General features: G+C 40.9%; 1 protein-coding gene and 1 long non-coding RNA gene across 8 annotated transcripts in view; both read right to left on the bottom strand.

Annotated features, from left to right (window-relative positions):
• Positions 1 to 19,857, bottom strand: part of LOC107523368 (zinc finger protein 709-like) — a 486,341-nt gene that overhangs the window by 54,750 nt on the left and 411,734 nt on the right. For 3 of the 7 annotated variants that reach the window (XM_060206423.1, XM_060206424.1, XM_060206425.1), the window contains 3 exons: positions 6,883 to 7,009; positions 6,657 to 6,714; positions 4,249 to 5,775 (listed from right to left, as the gene is read on the bottom strand). In XM_060206423.1, coding sequence (XP_060062406.1) covers positions 4,530 to 5,775; positions 6,657 to 6,714; positions 6,883 to 7,009 — 1,431 coding nt within the window. In that variant the 3' untranslated portion in view covers positions 4,249 to 4,529. Of the gene's footprint in view, positions 1 to 4,248; positions 5,776 to 6,294; positions 6,606 to 6,656; positions 6,715 to 6,882; positions 7,010 to 10,373; positions 10,541 to 19,857 lie in introns of those variants that run through there. The other 4 variants (XM_060206426.1, XR_009553950.1, XM_060206427.1 and 1 more) reach the window with 4 other exon arrangements.
• LOC132532454 (uncharacterized) overlaps positions 1 to 19,857 on the bottom strand; it is a 242,782-nt gene that overhangs the window by 40,064 nt on the left and 182,861 nt on the right. The gene's annotated exons all lie outside the window — the stretch shown is intronic.

A 19,857-nucleotide genomic window follows, 5' to 3' on the forward strand; every position in this document is an offset into this window, starting at 1 on the left:
TTGAGCTCCCACTCAGGGGTTAAAATACTATTGAAACAACTGTTAACTTCCACCACTGTGAACCCTTTATTAACTTACTTAGACACAAGTCAATCCAGGCAATAGTGATCAGTAATTTCAAAAGTACTGAGAGAGAACTCATAATATATAAAATGGTTAAAAAAAAAAAACAAGAAGAAATATTGGAGATACTAACCAGGACAACAGTCCAGCTAAAAGTCCCCCAGAGGGTGAAGCACAAAATAATGAGTTCAACATCCAAACACTAGTTAAGGAAATAATCAAAGGAGTAGAGAATTTGAAAGAATTATAATCAGAAAACAGGAACAACAAATGAGACTATGGAAGAAAATACTAATTATCTCATGGTTATTAGAGAGTTGGAACCTGAAATTGCTGAGCTAAGAATGAAACTAGCTGAACAAGCTAAAACAGTATCAGAACAGGGAAACAAAAAGATGAACTCCAGAAAACAGTACAGGACAGAGAGAATAGAATCTATGAGGCTGAAGACAGAATTAGCAAGATTGAGGATGAATTAGAGACAACTAAAAAAAGAAGTAAGAGATCTCAAAAAGAGATAAGAGATGCTGAAAACAACAGAGTCCTATGGGATGACTTCAAAAGAAACAATATACACATTATTGGCAGAGGAAAAAAGAGAGGGAGAGGAAGAAAGCATTCTCCAGGCCATAATAACTGAAAACTTCTCTAGTCTAGACAACATCAAAGACATAAGATTCAAGAAGCCGAGAGGGTCCCAAACAGAATTAACCCAGATCTAAAGACACCAAGACATATCATACTTAGAATGGAAAGGAATAAGGATAAAGAAAGGATGCTGAAGGCTACAAGAGAAAAACAAAGAGTCACCTACAAAGGAAAATCCATAAGATTAGCAGCAGACTTCTTCATACAAACATCACAGGCCAGAAGAGAATGGCAAGATATCTATCAAGTGCTCAATAAGAAAGACTTTCAACCAAGAATACTATATCCTGCTACACTGTCATTCAGACTGGATGCAGGCACCAAAACCTTCTCAAGACAAGCAACAGTTGAAGGAATCAACCATCACCATGCCAGCTCTGAAAGAAGTTCTGAAAGGTCTCCTATAAACAACCAGACCACCACAAATAGGACATATATCAAAACACTCTAAAACTCTACAAGAATGGCGTTAAAATATCTTCAATCTTTGATATCAATAAATGTCAATGGCCTGCATTCACCTATTAAAAGACACAGAGTGGGAAGATGGATCAGAAAATACAACCCAACAATATGCTGTCTACAAGAAAATCACCTAACTCAACAAGACAAACACAGACTTAAAGTGAAAGGATGGAAAAATATCATACAAGCCAATGGCCCACAAAAAGGGGCAGAAACAGCTATTCTCATATCTGACACGATAGACTTTAAAATAGATAAGATTAAAAAGATAGGAATGTACATTACTTAATGCTCAAAGGATCAATCAAAAGGACTTAACAATTATTAATATCTATGCACCAAATGAGAAGCCATCTAAATACATCAAACATATACTGAAAGAACTACAGCAATATATTAACAGCAACACAATTATAGGGGACTTCAACACTCCACTCTCTGAACTTGATAGATCATCCAAGCAGAAAATCAATAAAGACATAAGGGAGCTAAAGGAAGAGATAGATAAAGTAGAACTACTGGACATTTTCAGGGTCATTCATCCCAAGAAAGTGCAATACACATTTTACTCAAATCCACATGGGTCATTCTCAAGGATAGACCATATGTTAGGCCACAAAGACAGCATCAGCAAATTCAAGAGCATTGAAATCATCCCAAGCATCTTCTCAGACCACACTGGAATTAAACTAACACTTAACAATCAATAAAAGATTAGTAACAGTCCCAAAATGTGGAAGCTCAACAGTACACTTCTTAACAACTTCTGGGTCAAACAGGAAATCAAGGAAGAAATCAAAATGTTTCAAGACTTCAGTGAAAATGAAGACACAAGCTATCAAAATATTTGGGACACAACTAAGGCAGTACTAAGAGGGAAGTTCATAGCTATACAAGCACACATTAGGAAACAAGAAAAGGCACAAATAAACAGCTTGATTGAACATCTTAAAGACCTTGAAGAAGAACAAAGGAACCCCAAAGCAACCAGAAGGACAGAAATCACGTAAGTTAGGGCAGAAATAAACAACATTGAGAATAAGAAAACCATACAAAAGATCAACGAAAGTAAATGTTGGTTCTTCGAAAGAGTAAACAAAATCAACAAACCTTTAGCCAGACTCACAAAACAAAAAAGGAAGAAGACCCAAATATATCGGATACTAAAAGAAAAAGGAGTTACCACAACAGACACTGCAGAAATTCAATATATCATGTGAAGTTTCTATGAACAACTATATGCCACCAAGCTAAAGAACCTGGAAGAAATGGACAATTATCTAGATTCCTATCAACTTCCAAAACTAAATAAAGAGGAAGTGGATAACATGAACAGGCCCATCACAGCTAATGAAATTGAAATAGTTCTCAAAAATCTCCCCAAAAATAAAAGTCCTGGACCAGATGGTTTTACAAATGAATTATACAAAACCTTCAGAAGAACTAATACCTCTACTTTTAAAAGTCTTCCAAAAGATTGAAGACACTAGAATACTCCCTACCAGCTTCTATGAAAACATCACTCAGATACCAAAAGCAGACAGGGACACAACCAAAAAACCAAAACTATAGACCAATATCTCTGATGAACATACATGCTAAAATACTGAACAAAATTCTAGCCAACTGGATGCAGCAGTATATTAAAAAGACTGTTCATCATGACCAAGAGAGGTTTATCCCATGCATGAAAGGTTCGTTTAATATACTTAAATCAATCACTGTGATCCACCATATCAACAAAAGCAAGACCAAAAACCACATGGTCATATTAATAGATGCAGAGAAAGCCTTTCAAAATCCAACATCTCTTTATGATCAAAACACTACAAAAATGGGAATAAATGGAAAATTCCTGAAGATAGTAGAGTCTATATATAGGAAACCTAAAGCCAACATCATACTCAATGGTGAAAAACTGAAGCATTTTGACTCACATCAGGTACTAGACAGGGCTTCCCACTATTACCATTACTATTCAATATAGTGTTGGAAGCTCTTGCCAGAGTAATCAGGCAGGAACAAGGAATTAAAGGGATACACATTGGAAGAGAAGTCAAACTCTCCCTATTTGCAGATGACATGATTGTATACACAGAAAAACCTAAGGAATCCAGCAAGAAGCTTTTGGAAATCATCAGGCAATAAAGTAAGGTGTCAGGCTACAAAATTAACATTCAAAAGTCAGTGGCATTCCTCTGTGCAAACACTGTTAGAAGAAATCGAAATCCAGAAATCAATTCCTTTTACTATAGCAACAAAAACAATCAAATATCTAGGAGTAAACTTAACCAAAGAAGTGAAAGGCTTTTATACTGAAAATTATGAGTCACTACTCAAGGAAATTGAAAAAGACACAAAGTGGAAAGATATTCCATGATCATGGGTTGGAAGAATTAACATCATCAAAATGAATATATTACCCAGAGCCATCTACAAATTTAATGCTATCCCCCATCAAGATCCCAAACACATTTTTAGAATAGAACAAATGCAATAAATGTTTATCTGGAACCAGAAAAGACCTAGAATTGACAAAACAATCTTGAGAAAAAAGAACAGAACTGGAGGCATCACATTCCCACATTTTAACCTGTATTATAAGGCTACTGTCATAAAACTGCTTGGTACTGGAACATGAATAGACACACTGATCAGTAGAATAGAATTGAGAGCCTAGAAGTGAGCCCTCACAACTATGGACATCTAATCTTTGACACAGGGGCCCAGACTATTGGGGAAAGCAGAGTCTCTTTCAACAAATGGTGTTGGAAACAATGAGTTGAAACATGCAGAAGAATAAAACTGAATCACTGTATTTCACCAAATACAAAACTAAATTCCAAGTGGATCATGGACTTGGATGTTAGACCACACACTATCAGACAAGAGTTTAATAACCAACATATATGAAGAGCTTGCCAAACTCAACAACAAGACAACAAATAACCCCATCCAAAATGGAGGGAGGACTTTGACAGAATATTCAACACAGAAGAGATCCAGAAGGCCGAGAAACACATGAAAATTCCTCCATGTCTCTGTCAGAGAAATGCAAATAAAGACAACAAGATACCATTTCGCTCCTGTGAGAATGTCATACATCAGAAAAGTTAACAGCAGCAAATGTTGGAGAGGGTTTGGGGTCAAAGGAACCCTCCTACACTGCTGGTGGGAATGTCAATTGGTCCAACCTCTGTGGAGAACAGTCTGGAGAACTCTTAGAAGAGTAGAAATGGACCTACCCTATGATCCTGCAATTCCTCTCTTGCGGATATATCCTAAGGAACCCAACACATCCATCCAAAAAGATATGTGTACACATATCTTTTTGTCTTACTACACATGTCTTACTACAGTTTACATTCATAAGGTTTCTCTCCACGGTGAATTCTTTCATGTGACCGAAGAGTATTGGAATCAGTGAATGTTTTACTACATAGTTTACATTTGTAGGGTTTCTCTCTGTGAATTCTTTCATGTTTTCGAAGACTACTGGAACAAATGAATGTTTTACTACATAGTTTACATTCATAGGGTTTCTCTCCACAGTGAATTCTTTCATGTGTCCGAAGACTACTGGTATGACTGAATGTTTTACTACATAGCTTACATTCAAAAGGTTTCTCTCCACTGTGGGTTCTTTCATGTCTCCGAAGAGTACTGGAATGACCGAATGCTTTACTACATACTTTACATACATAGAGTTTCTCTCCACTGTGGGTTCGTTCATGTGACCGAAGATGACTGGAAAAAATGAATGTTTTACTACATAGTTTACATACATAGGGATTCTCTCCACTGTGAGTTCTTTCATGTGTCCGAAGATTACCAGAACAACTGAATGTTTTACTACATAGTTTACATTCATAGGGTTTCTCTCCACTGTGAGTTCTTGTATGTTTCCAAAGAGTACTGGAATGTCTAAATGTCTTACTACATAGTTTACATTCATAAGGTTTCTCTCCACTGTGAATTCTTTCATGTGACCGAAGAGTACTGAAATCACTGAATGTTTTACTACATAGTTTACATTCATAGGGTTTCTCTCCACTGTGAATTCTTTCATGTGACCGAAGATTACTGGATTTTCCGAACGTTTTACTACATAGTTTACATTCATAGGGTTTCTCTCCACTGTGAATTCTTTCATGTCTCTGAAGAGTACTGGAATAACTGAATGTTTTACTACATAGTTTACATTCATAGGGTTTCTCTCCACTGTGAATTCTTTCATGTGACCGAAGAGTACTGAAATCACTGAATGTTTTACTACATAGTTTACATACATATGGTTTCTCTCCACTGTGAAGTCTTTCATGAGACCGAAGATGACTAGAGTAACTGAATGTTTTACTACATAGTTTACATTCATAGGGTTTCTCTCCACTGTGAGTTCTTTCATGTGTAGGAAGCTGACTGGAATAACTGAATGCTTTACTACATAGTTTACATACATAGGGTTTCTCTCCACTGTGAAGTCTTTCATGTTGTTGAAGATGATTAGAATAAGGGAATAATTTGTTGTGTACTTCGCATTCTTGAGATTTTCTACCATTCTGACTTTCTTTGCCCTCAGAGATTTTCACTGTTGTATTACTGTAAAATAATGAATTATTGAAGACATTTTAATGAACAAAATTGTAATTGATTCTATTATAAAATGCAGGAAATTATTTTATGTAATAAGCCACAAAAATCAGATATTAACAATAAATCTGATTAAAAACTTACACTGAAAAATATCACAGATACTCAAAATTAAAAAAAGATCTCAAGTTAAAAGTCACGTGCTGGGCATAAAGCCAGCTTCCCCTGCTCCACCCTGAATTGCTGATACTATGGCCTATTTACATAATCACTGTTTTGCCTGAAAGATACCCACCCATTCCATTCCTTTGATCTATCCTCATTCTACCTCAAGACCCGCCCTGCCTGAAGGGGAATATTAATCCCACCAGTTAAAACCATCACAATAGTTGCTAAGGAATTTTATACCTTCCCAGCAACTTTTGCCTTTCTCCACACCCTTCCTAGGCATTTGTGTTTCTGACTGGCCACTTCAGGCTTTGGCCTATAAAAGCCTTCACTCTCTGATCAATAAAGATATTGCATTACCATGCTGACATGAGTTCCTGGTATCTCTCCCGGGTTGCTGAGTGAGTAGCAACCCAGGCTGGCTCTGGTTGAGTTCTCTCCAGCCCAGAGAGCACGCACCCGTGAAGAGGCACCGCCACTCTACCCCGGCAGTAAACGTAAAAAATTGGTAATTAGGGCTGGGCAGTGGCACATGCCAATATCAAAATATATCAAAATCATTATCAAAATATTGATCTTTTCTACAAGGACTACCTCTAAGTATCATAAAAATATAGATATTCATACATTGAAGATATTCTTATTGCTTCAAAGTGTTATAAATACTAAGCATCTTTGCCCTATTTTAAAAATTCCAGTTTACTTGTAAATGTATCTCTCACCTTTGTTTACTCCCAGGCAAGTTATGCTGCTCTTTGGTGGAATGTTCTTGTATCTTTTCTAAAATTACAAAATATAAATGTATTAGAAATTATAAAAGTAAGTTCACTTTTTGATCCATCGTGACTCATGGTCAAACCTTGCTCACTTAACTCTGTCTCCAGTTTTACATTGCTGAACAAAAAGGGATTTGTCTTCTGGTTGAAAAATTAAGGCAATTATAGTTACCTATTGAAAGATAGTTTTTGAAGTTTTCACACATCACATCTCTGTAGAGTTTCTTCTCTGAAGGATTCAATAGTGCCCACTCCTCTTGAGTGAATATCACAGTTACATCTTCATAGGTCACTGAGCCCTAAAATATGTGCAATATTTTCTTGTGAGAAAATACAAGTGACAGAAGATTATCCAGTCTCTAATTTATGAAGCCTTTGAATGATTGTTTCATCTGCAAACATGTTCACTGACTTGAGCATCACATACCTCTTAATCATTGTCTAGAAGTTGGTACATTGATTAGAATACTGGACATTCTTTCATGAGACCCTGAGTATAATCCCTGGCATGTCATGTGACAGAGAAATATCCCTATTCTCACACTTCCCCTCTATAGTTTTGTAAAGAGTAAATGATAAAACCTTAGTTGCTATGTGTAGTACAACTGATAGGGTGCTTACATTGCCATATAAAAGGACTTAGATTCAATCACCTAGTTCTCACATGCAAGTGGTGTTCACAAGTGCTGATCTGTTTTGGATATTGTCTTCCTTATTTATAATGTAGAGTTTACATAGGGAAAGAGAATTTGATAGGGAGAGTGAACTAGAAGGTAAACTGGAATTGAACCTATAGCCTCTGGGGACTTAGAGATTCTCTTCACCTATATAAAACTCAAAGAAAACAACAAGGGAAACAAAAGGAATAAATAGATATTGTTAAGAAATAGACAATGATGAAGTCTTAGAAGAAGAAAAAAGTGTCATCAAAGAACTTGTAAGATTTCAAGTTGGGAGAGAAATATACTTTTACTTTTCAATAAATCTCTTATTTATTGAGTTAGTTATTATTGGATAGAGACAGAAATTGAGAGGGAGTGGGGGAGACAGAGAGTAAGCAAGACACCACAGCCCTGCATCAACACTTGCGACGCCTTCCCCCTGAAGGTGGAGACCAGGGATTTGAATCCATATCCTTGTGCACAGTAATATGTATGCTTAGCCACGTGAGCACTGATTAAGCCTGGTTCCATTTCTGTTTTCTGTTTGCTTCTTAATGCTCTATCATTTATATAAATCTCATTCAACAAGGATCTAGCAGGCACCTGGAATAGTGGAGGAAGAAAGGAAAGAAAGCAAGAAGAAACTCTCTGCCCTTCATGGAGTCAGTGTTCCAGTGAATTTTTCCTGCAGGAAACAGGGTCAACTTCCAACTCTGCAATCCATGGAAGGTTACCGTTCACTCCCAGGCCATCAGGAGAAAAGGAAGTAATTTTGTTATTTAGATCATCATTCCTGGGTTGTGGCAGATAGATAGCATAATTGTTATGCAAATTGCCTCTCAAGTCTCAGATTCCACAGTCCCAGTCCCCCACACCACCATAAGCCAGAGTTGAGAAATGCTCTGGTTAAAATAAAGACAGCAGTGGCCCAGGAGATGGAGCAGTGACAAGGTTTTGGAATCTCAAGCATGAGGTCCTGAGTTCCATCCTCTGCAGCACATGTGACAGTGTGACGTCTGGTTCTTTCTGTCTCCTCCTATCTTTCTAATTAGTAAATAAATAAAATTTTAAAAAATAAAAAAAGGTGCGTCACCACCCGGCCCTGGTGATGCAACTTTTAATAAACAATAACAATAATAGTAATATTTAAAAGGAAATCATTGTGTGAGTTGGATGCATGTGAGGATGAAAACAATAACAATAAATAAATAAGGAAAAGGCTAGCAGCTTTATCTCCATTTGGGGGAAGGCACTCACATGGGCAGGGCCCCACCAGGGAGTTGGGGTGGGTGGGTTGCTGCAAGAGGAGTTTGGGCACCCCAATCCAAGCTGACTTCTTGAGGGGCACAGGCAGCAACCATTCAACTTTGGGGGGTTCACTGAGAGGCCTTGGGAGACCAGAAAGTGGCATGGGTCATGTCCCAGACCCCCACACACTCCTCACCTTCCTGGTTTATCAAGCAAGTCTAGAGACGGGGGTGGAGAGAGCTGGTGGGAAGCCTGGAAACCCCAGCAGGAGCCCCTCTCACTCTTTTTCCAACTCCTCCCTGGATTCAGGGGGAGGGCCAGAATCAGAGCCAAGAGGAGGGCCTACCACCACCAGCAGAGACTCAGACCACCACAGACGCCCTGTTAGAAGCCGAGAGCCCCAGACCCAGGAGGCTGGGAAGCTCAGAGGCTGAGCTGACAGAGAGGGGAAACCTTGGGACCTACTAGGGAGCCTACCTAGTGAATTTCTCACCACTTTTAGGATCCTTCCAACCCACAACTTCTACTGCTTCAATGGGGAGTGTGAACTGCACTGACTACCTCACCCAGATCCATGTAGAGCAGAGCAGACTCTTCAGTTTCTCTTTCAGCCTAAGCCTGGCGTCCCCTCTAGTAAACTGCCTGTGAGCCTTCCTATTTAACCCAAGACTCACAATAACACTAATCAGATCATTAGGTGAAGTACAGTGAAGACAGCACCAGATGGTTCCTGTTTGATGTAAATGATTAAAGGTCTCCTTCCTAGGTCCTCACAAGGTGTTGCTGGTTCCCATCAGGTGAATCCCTGGCAATGGTTGCTAGGGAAGTCCCTACCATTCTGAGCCCTTCCCACTTATGGTATTGTAAAAGCCACTTCCATTTCTGGTTACTCTCTCTTCCATGTCCCAACCTAGAGGAGGTCAGGTGCTTCCTGGATCATCTCTCCAGCCCTTGAAGCTAGCCCGGCATGTGTCCATCTTTCTCTCCCCTGTCTCTGTCTTCCCCTCCTCTCTCCATTTCTCTCTGTCCTATCCTACAAGGGTAACAAAAAGGAATAAACGAATAAATAATTTTTAAAAAATGTAACCAAGCTGCCACTTGAAGTTTGTGAGAATAGTGGTGTTTGTGTGTTGCAAAAAACAATGGTAGTGGGTGTGTTGTCTCATACAAACCCTGTGAAGGTGAGAGTAGCCCTGAAATAATATAATTTTGCAAAATACTGTCAAATTACTGACAAATTATAGATTGGTTTATCCACCACTGAGCTGCACATGAATGATAGTACACATATTAAAACCAAACAGTCAATCAAAAAACATAAGCTAGAATGATCTCATTGGGAAAAACATATAAGGTTATAGATGATTTTTCTGAAAATTTCATGTTTAATACTAAAGGGAAGTCTAGGCTGAATGAAATGTAAAGAGTATTTCCTGGGTGGGGGTAAATAGCATCATGGCTATGCAAAGAGACTCTGGTGCCTGAGGCTCAAATCCCAGGTTCAGTCCCCTACACCACAAGCCAGAACTGCACTGTACATTGGTAAGAATAATAAGAAAATTAAAAATACAGGGGTAACTAGCACAATGGCTATGCAGAGACTCTTTGCCTGAGACTCCAAAGACCCAGCTTCAATCGTCGTGCCACCAAACTGAGCTTAGCAGTAGTAAAATAAGTAAGCGAAACAAGATTTATTTTTCAAGTCCTAGTGATTATACAAACCATTGAGTATTAAGGATTAATTGAATCTTACCTATATATTCAAATTCATTAAATTAAAAAATGGTAGCCTTGCAGTTTTACCTATCAATTTAGAAATTGTGACTTCTAATGTAGTTTTATCATGAGGCCCATGAATTGACATCTTAACACAATTTTGGTTAGTGCTTCAGACAAGCCCATTTATAGAGTGCTGACAACTTCAGGGACATTGCTGAAAAAGAGAACAAATCTCCAATGACGTCTTGCCACTTTCATTCTAATAACACAAAATCCCCAACACTCCCTGCAAAGAGAATCTACAGAACCACTACTTCCACCTGTGAATGAGGATGGTGTAGGTGCCACTATGCGAGCTGCCTGACACAGTACCAGCTTTGCAGGACACTCAGCGTGGGTGGACTCTTCAGGTCAAACTGAAACCATGCTGCCTTTTGCCATGTATAGGGCTGTGTGGCCTTAATAATCTTTACCTGTGACCAGGCTCAGAGCCTGAAGAAAAGTAACGACAAAACCTGCACTGCACTCTGTAAGGTTGATCATAATGGAACAAGCAATATCAGTAATGCAGAATTTTCAGGAGACTCCAAGAGGAAGAACTGACTTCCCCTTTATCTACACCACGTCCTTTAGTATTCCCCCTAAAATACAGAGAAAGATTTTTGGTTTCCACAGTGTAGAGGCCACCTTACATAGCATATTTAATAAATGAAAAGTTATGGTACCTACCTAGATACAATGGGCCTTTTAATCTACCACACACCACTATGTTTCCACTTCCTTATGCAGGAATAGTACATAAGAACCTAGGTCACATAGTGAGCATATTAATCTACCACACACCACTTTGCTTCCACTTCCTCATGTAAGAATAGTACATGAGAAGCTAGGTCACATAGTGAGCATACAAGGAAGATGGATATCAGCTAAAGAGCTTAACTTTATGGAGAGGCTAGCCAAGTCACCACCACCTTGGTACCTTCTTAGGAAAAAAAAACAAAAAACTTCTTGATCAAACAATGATACAGATTTTACAAAAATGAGGCTATCAATTTATTTACGACCCCTAGAAACATAACAAGCTGGAACTTTCTATGAATCACGGCTTCTGATGCATAGAGACTGGAGGATGGCATAAACATACATACATAATAGGTAGACTATTAATCTTAATCAATAGGACATCTGCCTAGCACACAGGTACAGGAATAACAAAAGACAGAGAAACTGTGATGTGATCTATATGGAGAAAAATACCCCTGGAATGTATTTGTTCCACAAAGCAGGAAATATTCCCTACCTGTACTGTCCTTCTTGGTGATTTTTGTTTTTAATAATCAAAGCCCTGGTGATTTTGTTTTAATAATCTATACCTTAGCGATTTTGGTATTAATGATCTAAGCCTTATGAAACTATGAAAATAAAGTTCTGCTTGAGCATGATAGAGATGTGTGCTTGAGCTTGATTCAGCATCAACTCACTTGTCTCATTCTTCCTCATTCTTCACGAAAGCCTCTCCTCCTTCAGGATCCCTGAGACCTGCTGGGGCTGCCCCCCTGCCATGAAGACAGAGGAGAAAAATAATTAACTCAAAAAATAACAAATTCTGATCCCCAGCTGGAAGTCACACATTACCACATTTCTGTAGACCACACTGCTTCCACTACAAATTAGTGGACAGTTATCACCTTGTCATGTCCTTCAGCTGAAGGTGTGGAACTGCATTTGCTTGGAAAACAGCCCATTCCTAAGACATTTCTCCTGCTAGATTTGCTGCTAAATTCAGGATAAAGGGAATACAAACAAAATGCAACTACACTAGGAGTGTTTATTAGACTCCAGAAATATAAAAGCTATCACTGAGAGTAAAGAAAAATGGGAAAGGATTCCTTAGTATTTATCTGTTGACACCCTAGGCGCAGTGAAGGCACAGCACACAGTGCTCTACCAGGAGGAGCTGGGAGCTGTGGGGCACTGACAGGGAGACTGAATTTTCCACCTGACTATCAGGTCCTTCCTTGCTACCAACCTGAGTCAAGAATCTGAATTGAGATCATGAGACTCTCAGTCAAGGATGAGTAGGTATTAGAGTGCTGTTTAGGGAAAACTCTGAAGGGACATCAGCACTACTCCCAGCACCCTGCAAGAAGCCTAACAGAAAGGCCAGCTATACACGAATTCCTGCATTCTGTCCTAGGACTTTTTAAAATTATCTTTATTGAATAGAGGCAGCCAGAAATCGTGGGGAAAGTGGGGACAGAGAGAAAGAGCGACAGAGAGACACCAGCAGCAATGATTCACTAATTGTGAAGTTTTCCCCTGCAAGTGGGGACCAAGGAGTCAAACTTGGGTACTTGCACATTGTAACATGTGCTATCAACCAGGTGCGCCACCACTCAGACCCCTGTCATAGTATCTCTTAAGTAATTTTTTAGTAAACCATAATGAGAGAGAGAGAGAGATACTCAGATTGAGAGAGACAAGAACACTGCTCAGCTCGGGCTTATGGTCGTGCAGGGGATCAAACCTTGGACTTTAGACACTCAGGCACAAGAGTCTTTTTGCATAACCAACCCTGAATCACTTAAAGTGCAGTTGGGGGTAAGGAGTCAGGGCACTGTCCAATTGGCTTTCAAGAGATGCTGTGACTGGGGAACTAGCCAAGCAAGAAACTGAGCTTGAATGTCACTCAAGAAGCACCAGCAGCTAAAAACCTAAACTTACTCTCAGCAGCCTCTTCAAGCTGGCTTGCTCCAGCTCACTCAGAGCCACAGCTACCCCTGCCCTATCCCCACCCAACAGGCACAGTCCTGAGACCCCGCTGCCATCACAATGCTTTTTGATACACAGGTGTACAGAACGCATTCTGTTGTTGCCTGCAGCATTGACTCTGATGCAGAGTGCTTTCCACAGCCATGAGGCAGGGGAGAAGGGACATGGCAGTATCCTCTGGACACGGAGCATGGGTCCCATTTTGCTATCATGGAGTAAGTTCAGACTCACATGGATGGCTAACAATAGAAAATGGAACAGTGGAAATTAGCTATTTTGCACAGGCCATGGGAGATGTTGTTTCCTATATTCTTCATGAAGTTGCTATAAAAGTGGACAAATGAGATGAATTTGCTGCTTTGGAAGTAGTAAGAGTTGCTATGACCTGTACTCTCCTCTGTCAGAAGGAATTAAAATTAATGAAGTTCTTGCAGAAATCCTGGACTTATCAACAAATCTTGTCATACATATGGCTAACTGATCAACATGACAGCGAGTGATCCTTCAGAACTAGGTGATCCTGGTCCCCACCTGCAGGGGGAAAAAGCATCATGAGTGATGAAGCAGGGCTCCAGGTGTCTCTCAGACTCTTTTCCTCTCTATCTTCCCCTCTCAATTTCATTCTCTACTCAGTAATAAATAAAAGATTCTCTTTAAAATATATTTATTTATTTTTATTATCGGATAGGGACAGAGAGAAATGGAGATGGAAGGAGGAGACAGAGAGGAAGAGAGACAGAGAGACAACTACTGCCCTACTTCACCACTAGTGAAGTTTTCCCTTTGCAGGTAGGAACCAGGGGCTTGAATTTGGGTCCTTGCACACTGTAATGTGTGTGCTTAACCAGGTGTGCCACAGCTGGGCCCTTTAAATAATATTCTAAGATAAAATAAAAAGAGTATTTTTTTGGGTTGGGGTAGATAGCATCATGATTATATAAAAAGGTTCTGAGGTGCCAAAGTCCTAGGTTACTACACACCACCATAAGCCAGAGGTGAGCATTGCGGTGGTAAAAATAATAATAATAATAATAATAATTAATTGAATAACAATACCTAGATAATCTATGAGGAAAAAGCTTATGAAAAACACATAAGTTCTACTGAGGAGTAAAAATGGGATCCTTGTGGTCCAGGAGGAGGCATAGTGGATAACCATTATGCTATCTAACCTCTGCCCTATCTTTTTAGTATTTTAAATATGAATTCAACATTTGAGTATGATTCTGAATACTGTGGCAGACTCTTGGAGAGAAATGTGTGACAAGAAGAACAATAGAGGGGCTAGCTCCATAGGTTTTAGCACCAAGTGTTACAGATACAAGACACTAAGTGGTGCAGAGTCAGGAATGTAGACAAAGGAAAGTTTAGTAGTAGCCAAGGGAGAGCTTGTGAAGCCCAGATAAAGTAGCCAGGAGAGCTTAGGAGGCCCATCCAGGATTGAAGAAGACCCAACTTGGGGAGAGGGAGCTGAGAAGCCCAAGGTGAAAGGGCCTTATGTAGTGTACTGGAGGGGCCAGGTGGTGCAACGGATTAACTACACACACTACTTACACAGGACACAGGTTCAAGCCCCTTGTCCCCACATTCAGGGAGAAAGCTTCCCTAGTGGTGAAGCAGAGCTGCAGGTGTCTTTCTGCCTCTCTCCCTCTCTGTCCTCCCCTCCTCTGTTTCTCTGTCTCCATCCAATAAGAAACCCAAATAAAATATGATATAGTGTGTTGCCTGTTTCTATCATGGACACAGGATTTATGACACATTTAAAAATATTTTTGATTGGATGTGTTCAGTGCAGACAGGAGTAAATCTTCTTGTGAGGGTGAGGGGTCTGCTTATTCTCAGAATGTCCCCTTCAGTTTGTTTCAGCAAGATAAGTTATTTTTGTGGAAATAGGTGGTCAAGGCTCAGCATATTTCCTTTAAGGAGGACAGAACTTTTGTGACGGGTACAGTGCACAGATCCTGAAGTCACTTTTTAATAAATTTTTTTTCTTCATTGGGGAATTAATGTTTTACATTTGACAGTAAATATACTAGTTTGTACACGCGTCACATTCCTCAGTTTTCCACATAACGATACAACCCCCACTAGGTCCCCTGTCAAACTTTCCCAAGACCTGTATTTTACCCCCCAACCACCCCATAGTGTCTCACTTTGGTGAAAACTGCAGACTTTTTAAGTTAACTTATTTACTTTCCTAGGAAAAAGGAGGATATTAGAATAGAGAGAGAGAGTGTGTGCATGTGTGAAAGGGGAGATGAGAGAAAGAAAGAGCATCATTAACACAGTTTCGCTGCTTCTGAAGTTTAACCCCTGCAGGAAGAGAGCCTGGCTTGAAAGTGGTTGCACGGCAATGTACTAAGGAAAGTTCACCCCTGCACGTTTCCTAAGTGTGGAACTTTGATGTGTGCTTTTTTTTTGTAGTTTGGATGAGTTTATGACTTCCCAAATCTTTGAATCTTGTTACTCTTTAGCTGAATGGTCCCCTGAATTTCATTCTTCCCTCACATTTTTATAAACTGCAAATTGAAACAAGATCGTATGTTTTGTTGTTGTTGTTTGTTTGTTTTGTTTTAAAACACAGCACAGCTTAGTTCTGCCTTATGGTGGTGCTGGGGGATTGAACCTGGGACTTCAAACTTCAGGTATGAAAGTCTGTATAACCATTATACACTCTATCCTCACCCAGTTGTACATGCTTTATAAAATAAATTTTGGAGACTGGGTGGTGACACACCTGGTTGAATGTACATGTTACAATGTGCAAGGACACAGGCTCAGGCCTCCAGTCCCCACCTGCAGGAGAAAAGCTTTGCAAATGGTGAAGTAGTGTTGCAGGTGTCTCTGCCTCTACCCTCTCTATCACCTCCTTACCTCTCAATTTCTGACTCTCTTTATCCAATAAAGAATAAAAATAAATTTTGTTAGTGGTTGAATAATGGCTTACAAGATCACATGATTGTTGGAGAATCCCTAACTGTAATGCTTGTTATTTTTCTGGTGAACTATGTTTTAAATTATTTATTTATTTATCTATTCATGAGAGAGATAGGAGCAGAGAAAGAGCCAGACATCACTCTGCTACATGTACTGCTGGGGATTAAACTCAGGACCTCATGGTTGACAATCCAGTGCTTTATCCACTATGCCAGATCCGGGACCACAACGAACTATTTCTTTTTAATTACTAACAGCTATGCATTATAACAAACATGTAAAATTCTTTTTATTCTCTGTTGTGCTGTATGCAGTTTCAAGGAGATGTTTTGACTACATCAAGGTAAACACAGATAGTCATCAACATGCCTTCAGGATAATGTGAAACTAACATAGACACCTACAGACCTGCTTCATTGCTTGCGAAGCGACCCTCTGCAGGTGGGGAGCCAGGTCTCCAACCCGGATCCTTACAATGGTACTTGCACTTTGTGCCACGTGTGCTTAACTACCTCCACTACCGCCAGACTCCCAATCTCAGCATTTTCCACCAATTTTACTGGATAGGAAAGAGAGAAATGGAGAGGGGAGGGGAGAGAGTTACCTACAGACCTTGTGAAGCCCCTCTTGCAGGTGGGGAGCAGGGGTTTGAACCTGGATTCTCTTGTATGGAAACAGGTGCACTTTATGGTTCACCCCACCCAGCCCTTCATTGTTTCTCCATGCCAACCTGTGAGTGAGATCACTCCGTAGGATCGATTTTTCTTCATCTGCTTGTTTCCCTTAGCGTGATTTCATGCATGGAATAATATGGGGTTTTATTTTAATCTCTCCCTATCCATTTCTCCATATATAAATTTTTTTTTTCCAGAGAAGAGAGGGAGAGAACAGAGAGACACCTGCAGATCTGCTTCACTGCTTGCAAAGCTTTCCCATGCAGGTGGGGAACGGGGGCTCAAACTTGGGTCCCTGAGCACTGTAACTTGTGCACTACCACCGGGGCCCACAAATGTTTATTTCCACATTCCCCCTCTCCCCACCCCCAAGATATGTATCAGTAACTTCCCTCTTTTTTTTCTCTTGAAATGTTTTCCAATTTTATTAGTGACTTAATATTGATTTACAAAAGTATAAGATAACAGGGGTTTAATTCCACATTGTTCCTTGTGTTCTGTGTCCCCATTTCCTCCACTGGAACCGACAGCAGTTCTCACAAGGTTGAAGATATAGGTAAGTTATTATTTCGAAAACTAACCATCTATATTTTCCCTCTTTTAAAAAAAGATTATTTATTTTCCCCTTTGTTGCCCTTGTTGTTTAACATTGCTGTGGTTATTATTATTGTTGTTATTGATGTCATATGGATAGGACAGAGAGAAATGGAGAGAGGAGGGTAAGACAGAGGGGGGAGAGAAAGACACCTAAAGACCTGCTTCACTGCTTGTGAAGCGACTCTCCTGCAGGTGAGAAGCCGAGGCCTCGAATGGGGATCCTTATACTGGTCCTTGCGCTTTGCACCACGGGGTTTTAAGGGACGAATTTGCATTAGAGAAATCTCTGAACCTAAGAAAGACACTGGAGGAATTAGCTGTATCCTTTCAGGAGCTACATTAAGGCCGCTTTTCTTTAATGCAGGAATGAGAAAATCACATAGGGCACAGAGATCTGTATCTAATTTTCTCCATATTAATACGTCATCCATGTAATTAAAAACATTAAGGCCCTTATGAATATATGGAAAAAGGGCAGATTTAACAGCCTCTTGACAAATTGTAGGACTATTGGCCATGCCCTGGGGTAGCACCACCCATTCAAATCTATCTGCTGGGCTGGCATTATTAATAGAAGGAACAGAGAAGGCAAAATGTTTACAATCTTGCGGATGCAAGGGAACAGAGAAAAAACAATCTTGTATATCAATAGCTATGATTGGAATTCCCGTGGGAATTGCAGAAGCAAGAGGCATACCCCTTTGGGGGGAGCCCCAGACCTGCATGGTTTTATTTACCACACGGAGATCTTGGAGAAGGCGCCATTTTCCCAAGCACTTTTTAATCACAAAGACAGGAGTATTCCATGGGCTTCAAGAATGACGAATGTGTCCCAAGGACAACTGCTCTCGGACGAGCTCTTTTAAAATTTCTAGCTTATCCCTAAGTACAGGCCACTGTTCCACCCAGACAGACTCATTAGAAAGACAGTCTATGCAGAGTTTGGTTACGAACAGTGGCAGTTAGTACTGGGGGTGCTGATTAGATCTAGTCTCGCAGGAGCGGGTGTTACGCTCTGCAGAGGCATCTGTGGATATCCTAACATCAAGACATTCCAGAAGATCTCTGCCCAATAGGTTGGTGCTAATATCAGCGACCAATGGGTGAAAGTGTCCAGTAGAACCTTCCGGGTCTTCCCACATGAGCGAATCTCATGTGAGAAAGGATTGGGTCACCCCTCCAACTGCATGTATATGGGGCCTCGGGAGGAGCTCCCAATTTTGGAGAACCTCTGCTTGCCTTAAAATCATCTTTTCTGCCCCCGTGTCAATCAAAAATTTAAAAGGAATATTGCCAATCCTTACTGTCATAGTAGGGTGGCCTCGTTCTAAAACAGGAGTGGTCCACAAAATCTCAGGCCCCGAATTTGTACCATTCAGGGGCGTGCCACCTTTATGAAATTTGGACCAACAATCTCTCTTCCAATGAAAACCTTTCCGACATCTAGGACAAAGTGTTCGTGGCTTCTGGCTCCCTGACTGAAGGCGGGGTTGCCCTGACTGGAGGTGTGGTTGCTCTAACTGGAGGTGTGGTTGCCCTGACTGGAGGCATCATTGCTCTAACTGAAGGCGTGGTTGCTCTAACTGGTTGCCCTGACTGGTAAGTGCTGCTGTTATATGTTTCACATTGATTTGGTCTCACCCCCCCCACCTCTGGGAAATTGTGGTATATCCCCTGCTAGTTTTGCGCCTCTCCTCCCCGCCCCCTATCCTACATACTGGGGAGTCCCTCTCTGCCGCCGGAGGAGAAAGATGGGGAAGCACATGGTGTGGTGATTTGCCTGCTTGTGAATAAAGATCAAACTGCGTACTTAGCTCAGCCTTGTGTCTCTGGTCGTCCCTGTTACCCGCCCGAGAAGACAGCCCGGATTAAAACAACATATGGCGCCTACAACGTGAGGCCTGACCTGCGTATCTCTCATATAAGTGACAATTTGGCTACCTACCCACTATGGCCTTCTTTTCTGCTTGTGAAGAGGTTTCCAAAGGCCTCTGCCCTTTCTTCACGAGACTGTTTCGCTGTTTCTGGAACATTTATCTCTGGACCACACACTGCTTCCCACCCGCTGTCTTGCCGCCACATGGTGCGTGCCATTGGCTGTGGGCTCCCTCCACGCTGCTCGGCCACCGGGAGCAGGCAGGGCGGGCAGGGCTGCAGCCCATCCTGGCCGCCACCCTGGGGAACCTCAGCCTGCGCCTTCTGCACGGCTGGCCCGCCCGCCCTCCTGTTATGACGTATGGACAGATCCTGGACCACCCGGAGACCGCGGGCTCCCTGCCAAAACTGGGACCCCTGGCTGAGATCTCCAGCTCAACTCTGAAGGCATAAGAGCTACAATACACAGAGACCCCTGCAGAGATCGCAACCTGCAATTCCTGGAAGTGAAGCTGCCCAAGAAGCACCACTGGACAATGCACTCCCCAAACGGCTAAAACAGTACAGATCTAAACTCGTGTTTAAAATGACATGTCTTTGTAACAAAAGTTTTCCTCCTTGTGTATTGAAGGCCATGTTTACGTGTGTGTTTAAAGTTTGGTA

The sequence above is a fragment of the Erinaceus europaeus genome, chromosome 13 (genome assembly GCF_950295315.1).
Source record: "Erinaceus europaeus chromosome 13, mEriEur2.1, whole genome shotgun sequence".
NCBI classification, from domain to species: domain Eukaryota; kingdom Metazoa; phylum Chordata; class Mammalia; order Eulipotyphla; family Erinaceidae; genus Erinaceus; species Erinaceus europaeus.